This window comes from Megalobrama amblycephala, linkage group LG4 (genome assembly GCF_018812025.1).
Source record: "Megalobrama amblycephala isolate DHTTF-2021 linkage group LG4, ASM1881202v1, whole genome shotgun sequence".
Taxonomy (NCBI): Eukaryota; Metazoa; Chordata; class Actinopteri; order Cypriniformes; family Xenocyprididae; genus Megalobrama; species Megalobrama amblycephala.
The window spans coordinates 25,888,754-25,913,355 of NC_063047.1; the positions used below are offsets into that span (position 1 = coordinate 25,888,754).

At 36.6% G+C, this 24,602-nt stretch overlaps 1 protein-coding gene and 1 long non-coding RNA gene across 3 annotated transcripts in view; both read right to left on the minus strand.

The window, feature by feature from the left end:
• Window positions 1-2,008: 2,008 nt before the first annotated feature.
• Window positions 2,009-24,602, minus strand: part of LOC125267189 — a 30,208-nt gene continuing 7,614 nt past the window's right edge. For both annotated transcript variants that reach the window (XR_007184633.1, XR_007184632.1), the window contains 3 exons: window positions 24,235-24,335; window positions 10,436-10,555; window positions 2,009-2,121 (listed from right to left, as the gene is read on the minus strand). This is a non-coding gene — a long non-coding RNA (uncharacterized LOC125267189). The remainder of the gene's footprint in view (window positions 2,122-10,435; window positions 10,556-24,234; window positions 24,336-24,602) is intronic.
• On the minus strand, window positions 19,211-24,223 carry tmem174 (transmembrane protein 174). The gene is made up of 2 exons (XM_048188580.1): window positions 21,584-24,223; window positions 19,211-20,207 (listed from the first exon to the last, which is right to left on the minus strand). The coding sequence occupies exons 1-2, from the start codon at window positions 22,315-22,317 to the stop codon at window positions 20,090-20,092; spliced, it is 852 nt and encodes a 283-aa protein (XP_048044537.1). The 5' UTR covers window positions 22,318-24,223; the 3' UTR covers window positions 19,211-20,089.

The following is a 24,602-nucleotide window of genomic DNA, read 5'->3' on the forward strand; positions in this document are numbered from 1 at the left end:
ATAAGCTTGAACTAGATCATTTATTTCTTAACGAATTCTCCCAAAATTATGTCGTTGAATATTGCTGAATCGTTGAATTTTTTTTTTTATTATTATTGAATAGGCTACTAAGAATATTTAATGAATTCAATAATGTAAAAAATATATTATGTGTGTCTCACAAACATTTCTCTGAGTGACCTTGATAATGACTATATCTTAACACCAATTAGCCTATTTCTTCTCTCGCCGAATATAAAACAAGTATGGTCCATTGCTTTATGATATAATTTGAGGTTTACCTTGATGACAAGCAATCTTAGGTTAATATATTTGAGTGAGATGAGAGAGAAAGCATTCAGTGTCAGAATATGGTCATTGGGTGTGGTCCAACATCTGTAAGACGTTGAATGAAAAAAGTGGAGGTGGGAGCGGGGCTCTCTCATTTCCAACACACATTCATAATGAGCTATAGCAGAAATTACCCCCATTTGCCTTGGACCCTGAAGCACAAAAGACATGGTCATCACAGGTGTCAGGGAAAATTTAGCCTTCAGTCAGTCAGAAGAAAAGGTTCATTCTCCTCTCTTAGGGTTCCCTATTAGAATGAATGAACATTTTTTTTATACTGATTGTTTTGGTGAGCTTATACCTTTGTGCTTTACAGAAATAGTGGGTAATAATTAAAATCAGTCAAAACATTTATCGACAAGTAAGAAGGTAGCAGCATTAATAAAATAAAAATACATTTACTTAATGGGCAATTAATTATTACCAAAAACAGCTTGAATTACAATGCAACTCAATCATGCTTATCTTGAGGAAAATGTTCAGGAGCTCTTCAAGTGTAAAAATCACTTTACACTTTTAATTAAAAGCAAAGACTATAAGTGATGACAGGTTAAGGCACAGACATCTGGTTAGGGATGGGAAAATGTGTGGGACACATGCTGATTTGCTCCTGTGTTTCAGTGAAGATGAGTCTTTCATCAATTTACGAGGTGCTGAGCATCGGTTCAGCGCTGCTGGTCATTCGGCCTTCACGACTCAAACACTGCTTTGCCAAGATGTGATTTATAGTGTGAAACACCAAAGCATTCTCACTGTCATACATTATTAGTTTTAAAATAAACAATTAAGATAAATTCTTTATCTTTAGTCAGCACAACATTAGTCAGATCGTAATTAATAATTTTCCAAAGAATCTATAGCACTGAAGCTGTGCTGATATAAAGATGTCATCACCGCAGACGTCCCAGGATATCAGACCCTATTATGTCACAGTAATTGTATATCCAAAAACATAAGCTCTATTTTTTAAACAATCCTCAAAATGAGTCTATGCCATCCAGTAAATTTGCTTTCAGTATACAAGTATGTGCTGACTGGCTGAACAAACTGCTCTTCATTGAAACCTCTAAGATTGCCAGGGCTGGCAGCAGCCGTTTGAAAAGACTTACTTTCTGACTGTTCTTTTGTTCTAATGTGTGTTTGTGAAGCAATTATTGTTTATAGTCTTACAGTTGTTTAGACTTGTAATTTTAAAACAATTTTATGATGGGCACTGAACTGCATTTTACCTGAGGAAATACTTTGAGCAACCACAGCTCCAATGTTTAGAGTGAAGCCAAGACCATCAAAGACCAGCTTCTCCCATTACGGAAACCAGCATGGTTCCTTTATGAACAACTGGAAATCCCCAGAGAAGTAAAAAGACAGAGCTGAGAGGTGGGGTGGTGGAGGGGAGCGGAGTAAGGCTAAAAAAAATAAGGTATGAACCTACTTTTCTCAGTTAAAAATTATAAGATTGGTTTGCAAGTCGAATATTTGAAAACTTGTTATGTGAATCTTTCCACTGTGAGCAAGATTGATGCCATGTTTTTTCTGGCCAAGATCACCAAGCTCCTCTCAACAAATACAATAATCAGCATCATGTGTAAAATCTGTCCGTTTTTTGCATCATTATGTATTTCTCAGAGGCTTGGTCGAACAAATTTACTGTACATATCACCTACCAAAACTGTTTTTACATGCATGTTTTGCTCATGTTTCTTACAGCTTCAGTGTGTTGCAGATGGACTTCCAGTCGGTTCCTGCTGACTGATGAGTTCAAATAAGCATCTCACTCCTCAGTTAAATAATCTGCAAGAGACAATAATACTTTAGATATGCTTGTTGATGTCACTCAGATATTCATTACTCTACCCACTGTGCAGGTCTTACCATAACCTTATAGCTATAGTCCTGCATCTTCAGTGATAAGCTGGTCAGTGGAAACAAGCAGAAAAGGCTAATAATGTGCCAAAAAAAAAAAAAAAAAAAAAAAAAAAAAAGCTTCAAAACAATTTATGGGCTGTCATAGAGGTACACTATTTTATTATTATTATTATTACTATTATAATTTATATTTTAACAGGTACACTATGTAACTTTTGGCCCCCTAGCAGTTAAAAAACAAAACTGCATGCATTTGTGGATGAATATGTTTATCCTACTGCTCAGAAATCATTCACAACTAGGCTTAAGAGATATAACCAATTTAGATGGAAAGGATCTCAAGGTGACTAGCTGAAGATGTCACTGTGTCTATACCCATTAATAGACATGTTACTTACTTGAAATAAAATAATATGAATAAATATGAATATGAATAAACAATGCTTTACAAGGAACTCTGTTGGAAAGCAATGGCAATGTATCTGTAAAATACCTTACCTATTGAGTAATAAAAATGTCTGTGTCACTTTTACATTTCAAATCCCTCAGTTCTCACAATCTTCGAAAAGCCAAGCCAATGTTGAGTCTTGTTTTATTACGATCTCTGACTCGTTCTCTTTTTTCTCTTTTTTTTTTTAAATGGGTGATTCCACGGAGGTTTGAGATTTAGCTGCTCCATGTAAACCTTTCTCTCTGGTGGTGACAACTAACCTATGCCACTCCCACTCCATTCACGTCAAAGTGGCCGGTGCAACTTTTCTCTATGCAATTTCCCGCGAAAACCATCCAGCTTAGTCTAAAATATAATCACTTATAATAGGCTTACCATAGTGAACCAGAGTAAGACAAAAACACGTTTTGGAAGACAGTTTGATGATGTATTGACTGATTATTTAAATTTAGTTAATTTTGAACAAAAAAAGTTACATAGTGTACCTTTAAACTACTTGTATACATGATCTCCACTGCATTATAGAGATTTCAACAAATAGTTTACCCCTGTTGTTGTTTCAAACCTGCAGGACAAAAATGTTGGAAGAATGTTGTTTTGAAACAATAAAGATGTTTCTTACCAATTTATCTAATTTCCACTTTCATATGATTTCCACTATTCAAAATTTGAGGTCAGTAAAGAATTTAAGGTTTTCAGTACTTTTAATTGATCAAAATGGACATTTACATAGATACAAATAATTTTAAATTTTAATAAATGCTGTTCTTTTGAAATTACTATTCCTCAAAGAATCCTGAAAAAAATGTTTCATGGTTTCTACAAAAATATTAACTGTTTTCAATATTGATAATAATAAGAAATGTTTCTTGAGCACCAAATCAGCATTAGAATGATTTCTGAAGGATCAAGTGATATTTTTCTTAAAAAAAAAAAAAAAAAAAAAAAAAAAGTAAGAATATAACCAATTCCAAACTTTTGAATGGTAGTGTATGTAAAAAAGCATAAGTATTTCCGTAGAAAGTACCTAAACATGTCTTTCTAATCTCACAGAGACAGTAAATGAACTGGGCCACCTGGTTAACATGGCCGATCTGCATGTTCTTAATCTCACTAGTGTTTTATTGTATATTGACTAATTTTAAAGCTCAGTTCCTCCCTTACAATTGCCATGACTTTATGACCCGAACATTAGTCCAGAATCAGTGGATATCATCTATATGTCAGATTACAAACACACACACTTAAACACATACAGTAGTTCATAAAAAAGAAGAGGAACAAAAATCAGATGAATCCAATATCCTGGGACATCTGCTGTGCAGAACAAAGGGATGAATCTAATAAACTTGTTTGATTTAGTTGCCTACTTGAACTGCTGTACTGACACAAGTATTCAGAGACAGTATCTGTTCTTTCCTTCTACATGACAGCAAATAAGAGATCTGTGTAACTGGGACATCTACATGCTTTTTCCTCCTTCATTCTGCCCATCCAACCTCAATTAACCACAATGCACCACAATTCACACTTGACAATCTGTATACGAATCCTTGTTTAAATCTATGCGAAAAGATAGAAGGGAAGAGAAGGAGAAAGTGTGCACGTGTGAGAGAGAACAGGCGCGCTCTTTCAAAGCAATGTAAATGTAACCCAAGCCGCAGTGTAGGCTGACTAAACACTGTGAGCCCAGGTGGCTAATGGGAGACCAGGATGACCAAATGACCACCACCATAGTGGATCCATTCTGATGTCTCTCCCTCTCTCTCTCTCATTCCCAGTGACTCCTGCTCACTCGCTCTCTCTTCTCTCTCGATCTCTGCATCTGCTACGTATTACACTCGTCAGCTCTTCTGTTTGTCCAGGCAAGACTCGGATGGGTGGTCTTCAGATAACAGAACGCCAGGGGCCTCCCATGTCACCAAATTACCCAGACCTCTCTGTTTTTCCTTCACTCCTTTCAAAAACACGCAGGACTTTGCTGCAAGGGCTAGAGTGGACGGCGGACACACACTCATCACTCTGTGCTGACGTAAACCTCATCAGGAATATCAAACTGTCTGTGTATGCAAGTGAGTATGTGTGCAAGTGCGAGAGAGAGACAGGGAGAGGAATGGAGTCCATTGTCTAATCTTGAAATGCTTTGACTGAATCTGTACAAATTTAGTAAAAAATTGACTTAAAAGATTTAGACTGAAAGACTTCCCAAAGGGGCATTTCTCATAAACAACCCCCCAATGCTCATTATTATATCCTATTCACAGATTACGAAAATTATTTATAACGCACAAAAGTATCCATTGAAAAAAATTAAGGTACAAGAAAGGTTTATTCAGGAACTTGTAACACTTTTTATAGAGGAATTCTGAAATACTGTATAAAATATCTGGTAGTCGATCAAGTATTATAGTACTTAAAAAACTTAAAAGATACAAAAATACATTTTTCAAATGATGTGTTGGTTGGATTGGACAACTATGATGATCTATCCAAAAAATGAAGCCATGCAAGATATTTGAGTTTGCTCATGGTCAGCAGGTGGCAAGAGCAAGCACAGAGACAAGGATCCTAGACAAGGATGTCTCTGAACTATCAGGTATTAGAACTTATTTGCATGTGATGCCAGTGTTGGTAGTTAAAAAACTGTGAAGAATTAAATTTAAATTAAATCCAAAGGAATGTTTGGATCTAAAATAAAATAAAATAAAATAAAATAATGATAATTTAAAAATAAAACCGTAACATCTAATAATAATAACAATAATAAAAAACTATATATAATATTTAATGTTTGTGTAGACTACCGATCAAAAGTTTGGAGTCAGTAAAATTTTTTTTTAAATTAATCATTTTATTCAGCAAGGACGCATGCAATACTAGTTATAATGCTACAAAAGAGTTCTATTTCAATAAATTGCTGTTTTTTCAATTCAATGTATCAGGGCTTCCACAAAAATATTAGCAGCACAACTTTTTTTAACATTGATAATAATAAGAAATGTTTCTTAAGTAGCAAAACAGCAAAACATGCTGAAAATTCAGCTTTGTCATCACAGGAATAAATTACATTTCACATTAAAATAGAGTTATTTTAAAACCGTTATTATGTTAGGTTGACAAAGCCAACATACTAATCTAATAGATTCTTCTTCTGAGACTAAATTTTAAACAGTATCTCCTCCTATAGAGTTTTCACGCTAGCAACATGCTAAATCATGCTAGCAATATGCTAAAACATTCTAAATCATGCTAGCAACATCCTAAACCATGCTAGAAACATGTTAAAACATGTTAGCAAAGTGTAAAATCCTAGCTGCGTCTCATTTCAGAGGCTGCGTTCTCCGGAGGTCGCATTTGAAGGCTGCATACGTCATCAAGGATGTCTTATTTAAGAAAAGTAACCGTAATAAAACTGACTGTTTTTCCTCATGAGGTGTAAAATACTGTAATTTCTTTCTTTGCAATCTAACGGTTACTTCTCTTAAATGAGACCGCCTCGATGACATATGCAGCCTTCAATTGTAACCTCCAGAGGATGCAGCCTTTGAAATGAGAAGCAGCTCATGTTAGAAACCTGTCAGCAAAATGCTAAATCATGCTAGCAACATACTAAAACATGTTAAATAATGCTAACAACATGTTAAAATGTGTTAGCAATGTACAAAATCATACTAGCAACATGTTAGCAATGTTAAATCATACTAGAAACATGCTAGCAACATGCTAACCAATACAAACATGCTAACATGCCAATTCATGCTACCAGCATGCTAATTCATGTTAGGATCATGCTAGCTATGTACTAAATCATACTAACAACATGTTAATTCATGCAAAAAATGCTAACAACATGCTAAAATATGTTAGCAACATGCTAAAACATGTTAACAATGCATTAGAACATGTTTTCAACATTTTATTGACCGAGTAAAATCTTCAAACTTCAAGCTTTTCAGCTATTTCAAACTTTGTCAAGCCAACATCAAAGTTTGTCATCAAACTTTACTCATCTAGTTTTAAATTGTAATAATACACACCATTACTGTTTTACTGTATTTTTATCAAATAACTGCAGCCTTGGTGAACAAAAAAATTACAGACTCCAAACTTTTGAACAGTAGTGTGTATTACTTCAAAAATGCTAAAACAGCTAACAGCCCATGGCTAGACATAGCCTTTTTAGAAAACCAGAGGATTCCTTACAGACTGTAAAGAATAAGATGAGGCCATTAGAGGGTCTTGTTGATTTAAAGAGCCAATGACAGCATCACAAGAGAAGCCTAAGCCTCATTCTATCTGCATACATACACAGACTCATAAACACAACAAAAGAGCACAGGCCTGAGCTGCTGTAATCTCTAAACTGTGTGCTCATGCAGACAGAGAAAGGGCGAGGGGTCATGGGTGAGAGGTCGTGCTGGTAGTGATTGGAAAGGCTGGAGACATGCACAGATCATCCCTTGTAATTTAGGAGAGCTAATCTCTATAGATCCCGATCAAGAAAGTCTGATAGAGAAAAATTCATTTAGTGCAACAAATTTAATCTAGACAATAAGCACACACTGCTGTGTTTGTGTGTGGATGTGCGTGTAGAATCAGGGTGGCATCTTTAACCCAGCTCGCAGGTGGCCGTGTCACTGTGCTCTGGGCCGTGAGCTCCAGCTAGGTCGCAGGTCAGCTGCTTTATTGGAGCCTTACTGACACACACTCTCCCTCTCTTTTGTCTCCCACAACATTAATACTAGACTTTCAGATCTGCTCCTAACAAGACACACTCTCACACCCAGCATGTCTGCCATTCTTCATTACAGAGAGAGCGACAGTCTCAGACAGCACATTTCACCAGAGACTACATGATGACGATTAAAACACATATGTGCCAAAAACACTGCATTAAACTGCTTAGTGAAATGTTCAGGATGTGGATGAAGCTATACTGTACACCCACACATATACAGGAGAGACATCAAATCTGAGTGTGAGCTTGAGGCGAGACTAAAAAAAAAAATCTGGGGTCAGTGTGTTTGAATAACTTTCAGTGGGTCATTAGTTGCAGGTGGAAGGAATAAATGACAGCATACTCTTCACTGTTAATTTTTTTCTCTTTTAGTCATATTTCCTCTTTCTTTCTACAATGTTTTTTAGTAAAGAAAAGAACAACTTGGGGTATATGGGCCAATTTGGGACCACCAAGAAAACTGTTTCTCTGTGATTAATGAAAAGGCTCTCAGAAAGGTTGCATTAAAGCTTTTGTAGAATAAGAAAGTAGAAAGCAGTCATCAGAATAAAATAATTGCAATTAATCTCTTTGTTGGTGTTCAATTCATAAATCTTGAATTGCACTGAAATTTGCCTATACAGTATACTGGCTAAAAGTGATGTGGATAAAAAATGTCTGCTTCCCACTTTATTCAAACCTTTTCTTAAATATTTATTAAATATTTTGCATTCATGTTATGAAGTTGTGCCTGGATTGAAAAACCAATGTGTTTCATGTTTCAATTGTACCATTTGTCATGACTCAATAAAACATACAGAATTGTGTGGATGCCATTTTTGGCCAAATGGTCATACCAATCTTGCACTCATTATTCCCATCCTATAATTCAATAAATCACTATGTGGCAGGTATTAGCTTTATTATTAGATGTTATTTTGTGGGCTTTAGTGAAAATGGGCAGATGGAGGGAGGTGTCCTCTGCAACCAAAGAGGATATTGAAATGGATCAATCTGGTCAATCTGCGTTGGCTATTGCTCTTGTGCTGGATGTGAATGGTCATAATGTCCACAGAATTATTTCAAAGCACAGTGAGACCACTACCATGCAGAATGTAAAGGGCTGTGGCTGGTCAAGGAAGACTAGTGAGCATTTTGACAAGAGGGGGACCATCTTAAAACAGCCTCTAAAGATTTGGATAAGACCTTCAACCTCCAAATTCATCTTGATCTGTAAAGGTACACGCAATGACAGTTTTCATGCTCAGCATTTTGAAGTCCTCAAGTGGACTCCTCAGTCCCCTGATCTTAAAGCCACTGAAAACCTTTAGGAAATCCCCCCCTTTATAAAATTATAAAGCGACGAGAATATTTTTGGAGCAAATGAATGAATCAGTGTATCGAATCTGCTGTTCGGAGCGCCAAAGTCACGTGATTTCAGCCGTTGGCACGCGATCTGAATCATAATTCGACACACTGATTCGTTGTGCTCCAAATTTTCCTGAAGCAGTGTTTTGAAATCAGCCATCACTAAATAAGTCGTTATTTAGTTTTTTTTTGGCGCACCAAAAATATTCTCGTCGCTTTATAATATTAATATTGAACCACTGTACTCACATGAACTGATTTAAATATGTTTTTAGTACCTTTATGGATCTTGAGAGAGGAAGTGTCATTGCTCCCTATGGAGGCCTCACGGAGCCATCGGATTTCAACTAAAATATCTTAATTTGTGTTCCGAAGATAAATGAAGGTCTTATGGGTGTGGAACGGCATGAGGGTGAGTAATAAATGACAGAATTTTCATTTTTGGGTGAACTAACCCTTTAAGCATGAGTCAATGCCCAGGAGAATGGCTGCTGTAATAAAAAACAAGGGAGAACCAACATAAATATTAATATCTGATTACACTGTAGTCAATGTATGCTTTATTTGTAATGCTTTATTCCTGTGAGCATTTTGTTTTTTATGGCATAACCTGAAGTGTCATTAAAAGCAAATATTGTGCAAATATTCCCTCCAGACATTATTTTTGGTCACTACTGTATATGTGTGTATGTCTGTGTGTCTTTTCAAAATTCATTCAATTCCTTAAAAAAACAAAATACACGACAAACATGTTTGCAAATGTTGTGTCACAACGCAATGCTAAATATTAGGTGAGCAAACATGTGCCACCTCTGACCCATCAGAAATTAATAGTTTTATACAGCAAGCAGAAGTAAAAACTTTAAATTTTTATTTTTATTTATTTATTTTTCAGTTGGAGTGGGGGAGATTTTTGCAAATCCTAAAATAAAATGTATCATTATTTCCACAAAGAATATTAAGCAGCACAACATTGATAATAATAAGAAATGTTTCTTGAACACCAAATCAGCACATAGAATGATTTCTGAAGGATCATGTGATGCTGAAGACTGCAGTAATGATGCTGAAAATTCAACATTTCATTGTAAAATAGCAAAATAAATAAATAAATTGTATTAATATTTCACTATATTACTGTTTAATTGTATTTTTGATCAAATAAAGCCTTGGTGAGCATTAGAGACAAAAGAAACATGAAAAACATTTTGCAGACCCCAAACTTTTGAACAGTAGTGTAATTTTGATCACTTGACACACTTTTAATTGGGGATTAGTACAGGCAGGTCTCTTCTAGTTCAATACCTGTCCCGATTTCTACTATACATGTGATGAGGAATAATGGAAATCTGTCTTGAATATCATTTTTGAATATTTGCTGTAACCACAATATGCAGCTTAACACAGTGATCACATAGATTAATGGGGATGGACAAGAGAAGGGGACAAAGAGATGAGCAGAAATGAAGGGCTGAGGATGCCTACTACAAGCACACTATCTAGTATCTAGTATCTGCTAGAGTATCTAGCAGAAGTTTCTTTTAAAGCCCAGAACATATAAAAGGTCTGCCATCAACACATATAATCTCTTATATAAAAGGCCTGCCATCAACACATATAATCTCTTAGCTGAGCCCATTGAAAGCCAGGGCTTTGGGGTTAATTCACCCATCGCTCTGTGTTTGAATCAACTCCAGACTCACATTGAGATGAAAGCCCGAGAGTCCCACGGACGAGCTGCACCATGGGGCCCACTGGGCCTCTTCAACGAGGCCGGATTACTGCTTGTTGGTCTGGCTGGGACCTCCATCAGGACAGGGAAACTGAAAAGAAAAACAATAATTAGAGATAATTGCTTGTGTCCAAACATGAACATTAAAGCCCCCTCCCTCCCTATCTCTCTCTCTCTTTCTTTGACCCCCCCATCTCCCAGTCTCTCTCTTTTGGTAGTATATCGGGTGCAAAGAGAAAAACACACCCCTGTTTTGACAGCTGGGCAGGCGAACATAATTTGTGACAGCTGAACTGAAACGTCTTTAAACAAGACGGAAAAGGAGAAAAGGGGGGTTTGAGTGAGAGACTGCGGGGCAGAAGAGAGAAGAGGATAGAGGAATGTGGAAAGAAAATGAATTATTGAAACAAAAGAGAGAGGACAAAAAAAATAATAGTTACTCATGTAGGACTTCGTATGCATCCAAAAATTGAGAAAGAAGAACAAACAAAAAAGGTAAGGGGAAACAAAAGAGAGAAACGGAATGAGAGAGAATGAAAATTTGAGTGAATTGAAATGTTTTGAAAAATCAAAAGCAGTCAAAGTGAGGCAAATAGTTTCACCCGAAAATCTCACTTGAACATGGTGTCACACAAAGTTTGACGCATTGGGTTAATTTGCTGCTTTGCAACTGTGACCTCTGAACTTTGAGGTCCACGGGGGTCAAACTGAACCCAGAATGAGGCAGCCAAAATCATGTCAGTCTGAGGGAGCAATGTCAAAGGTCATTGGTGAGATCTTGGGGTATATGGGCCAAAACAAGGACCATATGTGAATAGATACACATTTGAAACCAAAATAACCCCTTATTTTCCATCCCCTCTAACCCTTATGTAGGCACACACAGACAGACCCACCGCAGACATACTGCATCCAAATTGAATTAAGTCATAAATAGAAGTGCTACACTGATGTTAGAGAGGCATTGACGGAACATTGGCTGACCGCCCTGCAAAATTGACAGTGACAGAAGTTTTCCCTGAAGGAAAATACTAATGTAAACAATGGAATACAGTTTCAAAATATCCGCACTCCCAATGCTGCTTCTGTTTATATTTCTTCACCAAAACTATTCCAGTTTGAGCACGAGGCAGAATTACGTTAGGAAGAAGAGGCGGGATGAGGCCAAGATGCCATGGCCATTTCGTTTAAAAAGGGAAATATTTCATGAAAATGTTGTGGAACTTCAATCAGGTTAACATACACGACATGCCAGATGTACAGTCCCCCTGTGACAGAGCAACTCTTATTCACTTTCTCCTTGTCTCACACATGCCATTCATTAAAAACACCAGTCCCATAAATCTAGTAAAGTAATTCAGTACAACACCTTTACTGGCGCTTTAACGTTCCTCAAACAACCTGCAGTGAAATCCTCTGGACCAGCAAAGTTTCTGTGAGGAATGGAGTGTTCTCCAAGGCTTGTGAGTGTTTGTTTGTGTACAGTTTGCACAGCAAGAAAAAGTGAGAGAAAACGAGAAAAAAAGGGGCATCTCACTGATGCTCTCTGGACTGGGCTGCGTTTCTTTTTCCAGACAGCAATCAAACATCTGCAAAGATCATCTGGGCCTTCATCTGAGCCTCATTAGGTCTCTCTCTGTTTTATTAAAGACAGGGACATGATTTCTCCATCAGATACAGTATTACCACTGGACCGCAGCCTAAAAATGGCAATCAATATCCCATTCAGAACATATATATGATCATGTACGGCTCATGAGGTTCATTGCATTGGGCGTTACATTATTAAATTTATTGAGGGGTAATGAATTGAACTCTGGAGGGCAGTTTTTCTGACCAAAATGAAGCCTGCTTTGCAATGAAGAAGTATCTGAAGACAATCCTGAATTTTGTCCAGGACCATAAGTGAAATGGATCTTGAAACCTTGGCATAACTTTTTAACGTTTTCAGAAGTTTTATGATTCCCAACCACAAATGACTTTTCATTACTAATTGTTTTCTGAAAAGAAGATATTGATTTAATTTAGACATTTTCATCACTTTTAAACAGCTACATTTTTCCACTCTTAGCCATGTTTCCCACAGTCCAGCTGTTCATAATCCATTTTTATAATTCAGATTTCTATAGCCATTATACCGTCTCATGTTCTTTATCTGAATCGGTGGAACACCTGCTTGGTAACAGAGGCCAGAGTATAAAAGTCCAGACGTGAGCAGTATTAAAACCGTGTGGAGAGGAGGACCCATATTGGCTCCAGAAGACACAGTAACACACGAGTCAATGGCTTTCTCAGGCTGTGGAGAGCAACTGGCGGCCAGAGTGAATAAGACCTGAATGGGGGCCTGGGGACTGCTGATAGATTTGCCATCAGAGCTACTTAAGGCCCTAACACACATCAAACAGGCTGCACACAGTAAACATTCATTTTGGCACTCGCTATATCATCGCGCAGAATCTCAAAAGGTAGCACTCTTCCCTGTTTGATCGTAGCATCGAGAAAATGGAGTGGAAAAAAATGCAATAACGTGTGTGTTGGGGGACACTTGTCTCAATAACAGCCTTCCTGTTTCAAAAAAGTAATGTAAATGAGCAGTGGTACAATGTGTTCAGCAGATCCGTTTGTGTGCGTGTGTTTATATATACGTACAGTGTGTGTTTGAGGCTGTATGTAAATGAGCTGCAAGAGTCTGCAGTGTCTGTGAATCATTTCCTGTTTGCCATATTGATCTAATCATCCTGGGGTTTTACTGTCAGATGCACCCCAAACAAACTGTGTGTGTGTTAGCGTTCAGTTAAGGCATATGATCACTTGTGCATACCCTAGCCATTCATGCACTACATGTGTGTGTATAACTATAAGCGTCATTAGTTCAAGCGTACGTATGTAGAATATAGCGTACGTATACTTAAACCTGTATGGAGTAATAAAGAGAGTGTGAGTGATGCTCTCTCTATCTGGGTGGCAGTACCTCTAGAGGGGGTGTCTGGCTCTGCTAGCAACATGAACAGCGGGAGGATAATTTGGATTTGATTGGTTTCACATGTTTTTCATAAACAACAAAGCTCTTTCCCTTCGTTTTGCTCCACTGTGTTTGGCTGAAAACATGGAATCCATTTGTCCCCTTCTCCCCTCTTTGGTATTTAGCATTACTGAGCAGCGTGTCACGTGTTGAACAGACCACCAGCACGACGGGCATCTCAGTTATGGTGACAGACTGTAACACTAGTAAACTGGCATTTAGCAAAACACACTGCCCACAGACTCAGATATAAGCAATGGATTACACACATTCTGCTCTGTCTGGTATGGATATTTACATGTCAGGTTAAAGTTGCACCAACTTTGTAATACAAATGTTTGATAAAAGGTGTTTAAACCTGGTGCTGTTATATAGAGAAGTCTTCTTTCTTTGAGCTAATGTCTCTGAATAATTGCCTTCTAATTCACCTCATCCAAAGGTTCTCTGTTTGATTAAAGTCAAAAGCTGTGTTCAAAACTGCCACCCAACTCCCTTTGAGATGAATGGGAATGCTAAAGGGATAGCTTTATCCAAATCCATAATTTACAATGTCTGGCAGATTGGCATACCCCCATTTGACCCTGCTGGTACATTCAGAAACTGCACCATCCAACTGCTGAGACCATTTTACTTCATTCAAAATCAGTGTATTGAGATGAAATTTTTCCAAGTGAAATGTAGTATATATATATATATATATATATATATATATATATATATATATATATATATATATATATATATATATATATATATATATAGATAGATAGATAGATAGATAGATAGATAGATAGATAGATAGATAGATAGATAGATAGATAGATAGATATAGATAGATATAGATAGATATAGATAGATATAGATAGATAGATAGATAGATAGATAGATAGATAGATAGATAGATAGATAGATAATATTCATTTCACCAGTGCGCAATTTTTAAAGGATTAGTCCACTTTCAAATAAATTTTCCTGATAATTTAGGCTACTCACCCCCATGTCATCCAAGATGTTCAATTTCTTTCGTCAATTGAAAAGATTTTTGGTTTTTGATGAAAACATTCCAGAATTATTCTCCTTATAGTGGACTTCAATGGCCTCCAAACGGTTGAAAGTCACACGCCTTCCCTATTCAACTTACGGAACGAACAGTTTCGTTTTTTTCTGTAAGTAGAATAGGGAAGGTATAGGACATATAGCGTAAGCTTTTTGAAGAATAGGGAAAGCGGAAGCACGTGCACGGCGATCATTTGTGTTTATAAAGCATATAAAGTTGTATTTTTGTAGAAAATGACCGATCGTTTCACTAGATAAGACCCTTATTCCTCGTCTGGTATCGTTTAAAGCCCTTTGAAGCTGCACTGAAAACTCTTTTGTTTGAAATATTAATCGAATTGATGACAGTGAAGCATATATATATATATATATATATATATATATATATATATATATATATATATATATATATATATATATATAGTCATATATAGTCATATATAGTCATATATATATTAGAATTTTAGTCATTTTTTCTTTTAAAGAGCTCTAGAAAAAAATAACCCATCACTGGTAGGCTACAACATAAATTGAACAATAAAAGCCTAATATAATTTTATATATATATATATATATATATATATATATATATATATATATAAACAGAAAATAAATAAATAAAAAGGAAACCGAAAGAGTAGACTATACAGCGTGAAACAGATATGGACTGACATTTTTCTCTCGGTGTGTTCCAAACGGGATATATCGCCCTCCGAAGGGCACTTCGGAGTGAAAACAATCATGGCCGCCATATTGAAGGGTCGTTCCAAACCACTTCAAAGGGCCCTTCGGAATGAAGGATTTCGAAGGGTACAACTGATGGACACTTCGGGCCCCCATGATCCTTTGCACAGTGAAGTGGTACTACAGGAGGCTCGGAGTTCGATTTTACCTATAAATGTATAACCTACCTATAATTTTTTCTATACTACTGTAATATTTATACGAGTTAGATTTAGTACATTCATATATATAACATATATCAAAACGACATTGTACTTCAACAAAAATACTTTACAGCTCCCTTTATCAGTCCATTCAAATGTTTCAAATACATACGCACAATATACCATATGGTGCAATAAACCAAAAATAAATAAATATATAAACTAACGTTAAACAAAAGGCGCAGCTTGCAGAATCTATCCTCCTTGATTGTCTCGTTAAGATGACGCTTAAGTGCGTTAAAAAAAATCGTTTTTTTGACCCCTACACCCTTCATACCTTCGAAGCTTTCACTCCAGAGGGTAAACCCTTTGAAGGGATTATGGAATAGGGATGAGCCCTCCTGAATGGAACGCAGGGTCAGTCTGATGCCTTTAACGTCACTGCTCAAGATGGTCGCTAATGAAGAATTTGGGACTATTTTAGTTACGATTTGATTCGTTCAGAATGTAGGCTTTGTTTTTTTATTTTTATAGGCTAAGCATAAACGTCCACCCCAAACCTAAAACGTAATGAGATCGTACGAATTCATTCGAATTAGCCCTCAATTCGCCAAAACGTAAAACAGTTACGAACTGCCATGAGAATGTGTTTTACGAATTTTAGTCATTTTTTCTTTTAAAGAGCTGGTAGGCTACAACATCAATTGAACAATAAAAGCCTAATATAATTAAATACTTTCGATTTATATGTTGGTTGTTCTGATGCTTTTAACGTCACTGCTCAAGATGGTCACTAGTGAAGGATTTTGGACTATTGTAGTGGCAGTTTATACGATTTGATTTGTACGGAATGTAGGGTTTGTTTGTTTTTTGTTTGTTTGTTTTTTATAGGCTACGCATAAACGTCCACCCCTAACCCTAAAACGCAAATGAGATCGTACGAATTAATACGAATTACCCTAATTCGCCAAAACGTAAAATAGTTACGAAATTGCCGTGAGAATGTGTTTTACGAATTTGAGTCATGTTTTGCTTTAAAGAGCTCTATAAAAATTAACCCATCACTGGTACAACATCAATTGAACAACACAAGCCTAATAGGGAAAAAAAATATGAAATGGCCAATGGGGAAACATTTTTCCACAGTGATGATTATGTCAATTTAAGCATCAAGCAGGGGCTATAGGGAGTGATGCTAACAGACAATATCTGATGCCCTGGTATTTATAGCTTCAGGTGATTGGCTCACATACACCTGGCAACACAATTGAGCGCCACTTTTATATTTTATTTTATATTAAATGTTGATTTAAATTGAATTAGCCTATTATTTTTATCTTATGAACAGTTTAATCATTAATTATCAGTTACATTAAAGCATAAGCCCACGAGTTAGCATAAGATTTCGAATTGCATTCGGGGCCCTGACAAACAAGTGCTACTCGATAAATAGGAATGCTAACAGATAGGTTCCTCAAGATAACATAGACCTTCTTGTTTCAGAGATGCTATCTACTGCATCGGCTTTGTAAAGTCTGGATCTGCAAACCATATCATAATTTGATTAGTAGGCTACAAAGCGTGCAACCTGCCTGCTCTGACCCACCCTAGCCCCTACTATCAAAGCGGGCTATTGAAATAGCTGTGTAAATGCGTTCATGTCACCTCTGAGCAGCATTAAATAGTCTGTGTAAAGACACCTAAATGCCATTTCAGAAGCGTATCTGTGATTCCTTGCATTGTCAATTTGGCATTAGATATTGTAAGCTGTGCATGTCGTTCTGAAGTTCAGACAACCGTGGAGGCATGTTGTTACGGTTGTGCGTTCACTTTCCTCCTCCTTGTTAATCTGGACAAGTTAAGATGTTAGACGTGTTCTGTAATAAATAAAGCGGTGCTCTCCAATAATGAGCGCTGTCGGCCACCCGCGATTTACTGCGCAGTGAAATTAATGAAATTCACATTGCACTGCGGTCTCGATATAAAGGCACAATACAAATTCTGGTACACTGTTTAAAAATGTATTGGATATAAAGCACTTTTGGGCACATTTTTGGGGAGAATTTTAACTTTTTCAAGTTAGCTATTTAGTGAACCAATCGTAAAAAGATACATGCGGAGGGCATTATTTAAGGTTATAGCTAAGTTATAACTTTGAAAACAGTGAAGACAGTGTTTGCCTAAATGTCAACATTTCCATCAAGAAGAGGAAAAAAAATAATAGAATTCTTAATGCTGCCTAATTATTTGTTTATTCAATCATTCTTTTCCATCAGGCGCTCACTTAAAATTTATATTTCAATATTAAAATGTTGGACATTGATAGACAATTCAGCACAAAGGGCTACAAACGTCATGGCTCAAAAAGCGGAAAAAGTGTTTATTCAAAGACTCAATGGCCGGCTGAAAGTTACCTAAAAAGTACAGACACATAAACTGGAAGGGGAATTGTGCTCGTCAGACCTCAGACTATTTTTTTTCTTTGATAAAATTCAAGCAGTCATTTACTATTGTAAAACAGATTAAGCACTTCACTTTGGTAGCAAATTGGGACAACAGTCATGTAAATGGCAAAAAAAAAAAAAAAAAAAAAAAAAGTGTCCCAATTAACCTGAATTTATCCTACAGAGTGATTATATAGCCTACTACTCAAGCGTGGCGATGAAGTTGGTCTTTGGTATCAGCCTCATCGCGACGCTTGAGTAGTTTGAGGCATTGGCCATGGCCTTAATAGACCTCCTTGAGCAGTACCCGAATTGGCCCTTCAATCCCATTTTACGAAGGAAGGTTGGCTGAGCAGATGCTGTTACACTCTGAGGCAGAGATGGCAAATGTTAAAAGCACCAATGCTACGCGGAAATTACCGGTTGCAACTCCTCAGTTATTCTTGTTTAGAAAGTTTATTTGTATATTTGCCTTCTGCCGTTTGTACACACTGAATAAAAGTATCTAAACAATACATCTAAGTCTGATTATCTTAAAAAAAAAACGTGGTTGTTGTGTAGTTAGGCTATTTGTACAATGCAAAATGCGGTTTTCATAACGTGCGTTTAAATGTCATTGTAATGAAACGTCATGCCAAAAGATGTTTAGTTTAAAATAACATTTAGAATTATTTACTAACTTTACAGTAATTTATTAAATATAAACGCCAATATAGGTACAGTCTACAATACAAACTAAACAAAAGTTGTATTTCGAACCACAGAAAAAATATAGGCTAAGGATTTACAGAACAAAAACGAAGAAACTAAAATTTCTATTTTTATATAAAGGTAGGCTAAATGATAGGTCATAAGGTTTTTCCGTTTAATTCATCCACACAAGCTTTTCATCGTGTTATAAAAAAATAAATTAAAAAAAGTAAATATTTCGTCCGAGCAGACGGGAGGATTGTACTCAGTGGACTTCTATACCAACAGCACAAAGATTACACAAAATGAGAAAATTTAATACACACACTGTGACACACACACACACACACACACACACACACAGTCTGCTATGTTTTTAGAGACTATGTTTTATATATTTCTATTTCTCTCCTATGTTTGCCATTCTGAATGAAAATAATTAAAATGAAATGAGGGCATAGTGAGTATTTTAAACCATAATAAATCCATGCACCCAATTTAATATAACTTAAATCATTTAGATTTAGCCTATGTCCACTATTTCGAATGTTAGTAGGTTACATCACAGTTTGAATATTTGGAATTAATTTACACTGTTTAGGGATCAGTTGTAGATTATTAAATAACTTTATTTTTAGCAAACAATTAATAGAATATTATATACAAATTATATAAGTTTGATACAAAGCATGCAGGCAAAATACAACAAGGTTTAACGAACTTGATCAAAAGTCAGCAAACATAATAAATGAACATCATGAACTGTAAAAGAAGAAATCTTTTCGACTTCTTTGTATCACAACCATTATTTTAATGGCTCAAAAGTTGTGTTGATTTATAATAAAATAAATGTTTTGCAGGGTACATTTTTACCCAACAGCATATGATGGGATTTATATTTTAAATCGATCAAGTTTTCTTCTTTTTTGTTTTAAGTCGGTATTTTATCTACCCACAAAAATAGAAAATAAACAAATATATAGTTTCATATTTCCTAAAATGACAGAGATGCCCATGTTACTTCCAGTTAAAAGCTATAGAGAGAATAACCTTTCACAGACAGCCTCGTTCACGCAAAAGGTTAAACTGGTTAGCCTTCAGAGCCAACGTTTTGCAGCTGGACTATGGGGATTACGTGATTAAAATTATTTGTCAAACTTTCAGTTATTAAAACGAATGCACAAACTAAAATACACCACCTTCCGAACTTTGTCTTATTCCTCACTCTTTCTGCCCCCATGTGGCCCTCACCGGACGCTCACGTGTGCCATGAAGTTCTCAGGAGCCCAAGAGGACACAAGAGAGCTCATAATATAATAAGACTAAGACAGCACACATTATCTGTGTATAAAAGAATTTTTAAACATTGAAACTGCAGTAAAAAGTAGGCTATATTTTTTTCAAATAAGCTATGGAAACTGGTTTGAATTTATACAAAATTATGTAATACAACTACGCAAATGGATAGGCTACCTTGCAGAAAACCTATTAACTTTATTTGGAAAGTTCTTAGTTAAATTCCTTGATTAGGAGTAAGAGTCACATGAGGAGGTGGCAAAAAGCTCCTCGTATGCAGGTGGAGAAGAGGCGCTCTCTGCTGTACTCGCTTTCCCCTCTTCATCTTCCTCTGAGACGCTGTGATTCCTGCAACGAAACCAGCAAATGTCAAATAATCTACTTTTGCCAGCCCTTGGTATTTTGTGCAAAGAATAACGTAAAGGTGCTGGCGTTTTTTTGTTGTTGTTGTTTTTTTAACTTGGTCTACGTTATTTTATATGAGTTACATAAGATTTTAGAGTAGACCGGTTAGTGTTGTAACACGTTTTCTTTACGTCTGTAATTCAGTTTCGCGTCTAAATTAAAGTCAGCCTACACTCAGAAAAAAAAAGTACAAAAGCGGTCACTGGGCACTTTCAAAAGGTACCGCATAAGTAGGCTACTTTACTAATATGCTTACTTTTAGCAGATAATTAAGAGAATTAGTACTTTAGCATATTAGTACTTAAAAGGTAGGCTACATGTCTGTACCAAAAGTGTACATATTAGTATATGGTACATATTAGTAGGCTACCTTTTGAGAGGGTACCGCCCCAACGACTTTGAGATTTTATATATGCTACCTTTTTACTGAGAGTGACAAAAATGATTGTGCAACACTGCCGGTGTTGTGCCGAATTCTGAGCCCCCCTCCAATTACCCCCCTTGCATTGGGTAGGTTTAGGATTAGGTTTGGGAAGGGGTTATGATTAGAGGTGGGGTTAGGATTAGGCAATCAAGTAGCGACTTGAACGAGGGGTAATAATTTGTCAGGCAGTCGAAATTCGGCACAACACCTGTTTAGCGTCGTAACACCAATAGAAAACACTGACATTTTAAATTTTGAGCTAACATTTTTTGTGGTTATTAAATTTACTTGTTTAAAATAATTAGGTCATCCCCACCTAACCCACTTCCAATCCTACTCCGCCATTTAAAATTAATTAACATGATCTTAAATCGAAATATAAACCAGATGAAGTTATAGCCTACTTTCTTACCTCAGAATATTTTTTGTTCTTAATCACTTTTATATTATTACATGCTCATGTAGCCTACGATAGTGATTTCTACTCTTTTATAATTAGCCTAGTTAAACTTTATAATAAAGTTAACTAAAGTTACTGCACTTCCTGTTCTCCCCTGAGCTTTTAAATTGAATGCCAAATTTTTGCTTGAACAATACTGCCTTACATTTGAATTATTATAAGCGAATGATTTATTAAAACTTTAAGACACAGATTAAATTAATCTTAAGTGCGTGGTACAAACTAAAGAGTTCACGCATACAAATTTCTTAATTTAGATATTACATACCAAAACTGATTTACAATATGCTTTAATAAACCCATCACTTTAGATACAATTAGTAATAATAATAAAAAAAATCATCTTGAGCTGATATTAAAGCTGTTTCTAGACATCTAGACTGGCATCTAAATTAATCTAACGCACACCACCATCAGTATTCATCATCATCATACCTGTTTTCCCTTTGCTCTGCTGTGGTGTTGTCGTCTTCACCAGAAACAAAACTGGGGTTTTCCATAGGATACACGCTGTAATACTGTGGTGGTGTGCTCACAGTGACTGCTAAAGGCTGGTGACTGGAATGGAAACCATTAACAGGGCCCAGACTTTGGTCCGGTACTACGGAGGTGTACGGTGGTGGAATGTACTGGACCACCGTGGCCCTGTGGAAGGTAATAGGCTGATTGAGTCTAGTGAAGACAAACGATGGTCCTGAAAGGGGCGGCAGAGGGTCCATTTCAGGTGTTCCTTCCACATCAATCTGTTTGCAGCCCAGGCAGGAGAGCATTCGGAACTTGCAGATGCTTATGAGCACAAACGTACCTCCTACTGACAGCAGAATGGGCCCCAGAAGCTGTGTCCACTCATAGCTGTGGCTGACATTGTAATTTGTCCATCCCATAGCCGTGAATGTCATGCCAACCAGGCCCAAGCAGACTCCAGAGAAAAGTAGTGTGGCACCAGCTTTGTCTCCATCTGACACCTGCCTGTCTGAAGAGGTTGGTGCCTGGCTTGGCATCAAAGAGGCAACGTTCACAGGGGCAACGCTGGGACTCTGGTTGCTGTTTGAGATGGTATTACAAACACCTGCAGGAACTGCATCACTTGGTCCGGCAAGCGGGTTTGTCCCTTGATTCCTACTCTCCGTTACATTCTTCCAAAGACCTAGAATACTGTAATGTCTCATCTGGCCAGAACTGCACTGATTTTGTATGGTAGCAGCAGGATTTAGACACTGGGGAAGATTCACTCATCTGTGCCTGGAGGATCTTTTAAGAACATTGTTTAGCTATTTTGGACACTGGCTCAGAAGCTTAGTTAACAGGTAACAGATCATTACTGCTATGTTGGAATCTTGACCACTCAGTCATCATATTGGTGTGTGAGCACTGAAATGTGAAATCTCTGTGTTGCATGACAGGCCACATGAAGGAAATTGGCCGGTCCAAAGACTAAATCTAAAATGGCTTTTTGCCAAAACTTGAAATTTTATTACTAAAGATTTCCAAAACAAAAAAACATGAAGACATATTTCAAAATATCTTATTTTTTGTTCCACAGAAGAAAGAAAGTAAATTATCACAGAATGTTCACTTTTGGGTGAAATATTCCATTAATGTATCACCAAAATCAAAAGAGCAAAGTCTATGGCCAGAGGAAAAGACACTTTTTTATCATAAATGTTAAAATATAAAAGTTTCTTAATTTTTGCACACAACTTAAAAAAAAAAAAGCCTTTTCAAACACAGGGGAATCACGCAACAACACTGCAATAGGAGCTTCCTTAAATGGGCCAGAACAGAGAGAGAGAGAGATCAAAAGCTTTGTTTTATACAATATCAAAAGACTTCTGCATCACTTTAACTATTTCAAGGCCCTCTCCGGAGTCCTAATGGATTTGTTTAGCAAAACAATGTTTCACTCAGAGCACTGCAGGACCTAGCAAATTTCAACTATAAAATCCAGTTCACTAAAAACACAAACTGTCACTTAACTTTGATGACACATTTACCTCACACTAAACATTTCACTGTGATACTTGATTAATGTTTTAACTATTGAGAAACTGCATAAAAATTATATGCATAAAAAAAATCAATTATTATTTCTCACTACTGAATCATATATGAATATGACAAGTTTTACTGCAGGCTTTATAATGTTCACAGTCCACTGTTTACCTGGTGCTGTGGAGTGGAATATGAATCAAATTTGCAGGTGTATATGTCCCAGATTTTTTTTCTAACTGGGACAGGATGCTCGAGACACCAGTATGGTTTGAATTATAGGAGATGATGGGGAAAGAAAATGTGATATTGGACATACTTCAACTCACTGAACAGAACTAGACACACTGCAATTCAGCTAGAGTTTGAAATTCAATCATTTACACCTCAATCAAGTTTTTTAACAATAAGATTTGTGAGTATTGTGCTAAATTCCTCTAACTCTTCAAGAAGATCAAGCAGTTTGTCCCATGCTGAAGACTTTGTCTTAATTCTTTTCCCAAAGCTCGAATAGACACCTGAGAGACATTTAGGAAGAGAATAGATTCCAGCACAAGAATGTTTAAAATCAGCCCAGATTTTGGGCCTGACACACTCTTTCAATTAAGCCGAGTCCAAATATTTATGAGGAGAACATTTCCTCTTTCTCTCGGTCTCTCTCTTTGTGATCACGGTGTGTGTAGTATGCGTGTGAATAACAAATGTGTGTGCTTGTGTGTGTGTGTGTGTGTGTGTGTAGGATAGGTCTGCTTAAATGATATCTGGGCATTCGCAAAGCTCAAATACTGTCAGTGTGAATGCTTTGGACAACCTCCCGGTAAGCCTTTGTTTGATTGGTTTCCTTTTGAATTGCACTAGCCTCTAGCTATTTGCATTGGATGCAGTGACAAAACAAAAGTAGAGAATTTCTTCATATGATGCTGCACTGGATTAATTATTAGTTGTAGAGACTACATTGTCCCAGTATTGTACAAACATTAACAAACCTCGGTAACTGATTGCTCAGAATGATTCAGCTCTAAATGATTAGCCACCAAATTAAATCTTTTAATATTTGGAATTGTTGCTGATTTTAGATTGCTCTCATTCTAGTTTACCTCATCTCCCCTCTTCCTTCCAGTGGTTCCTATGCAGCACAATATCCTGATCGCACGCTAGGTTGCATGAGCATCCACGTCCTCCAATAGGAAAAGCGCATCTGTAATCATAAGAGGGGCCTTAATAGGTTTCCATTGCACTCCCTTTCTCTCGCTCTGACCACCCCCTTCATCTCAGTCTTGCTTCATGCCATAGTCATGTACCACCCATCTGTTTTCACCAGCATTATTTTGTTCTACTTCATTCATTAATTTGTTAATTCAAAAATTATAACTTTATGTGAATCTGGTCAGTGGCAAAAACTTTTTTTTTCTTCTTTCTTTTACAATTCATACAGTACACTACTGTTCAAAAGTTTGGGGTCAGT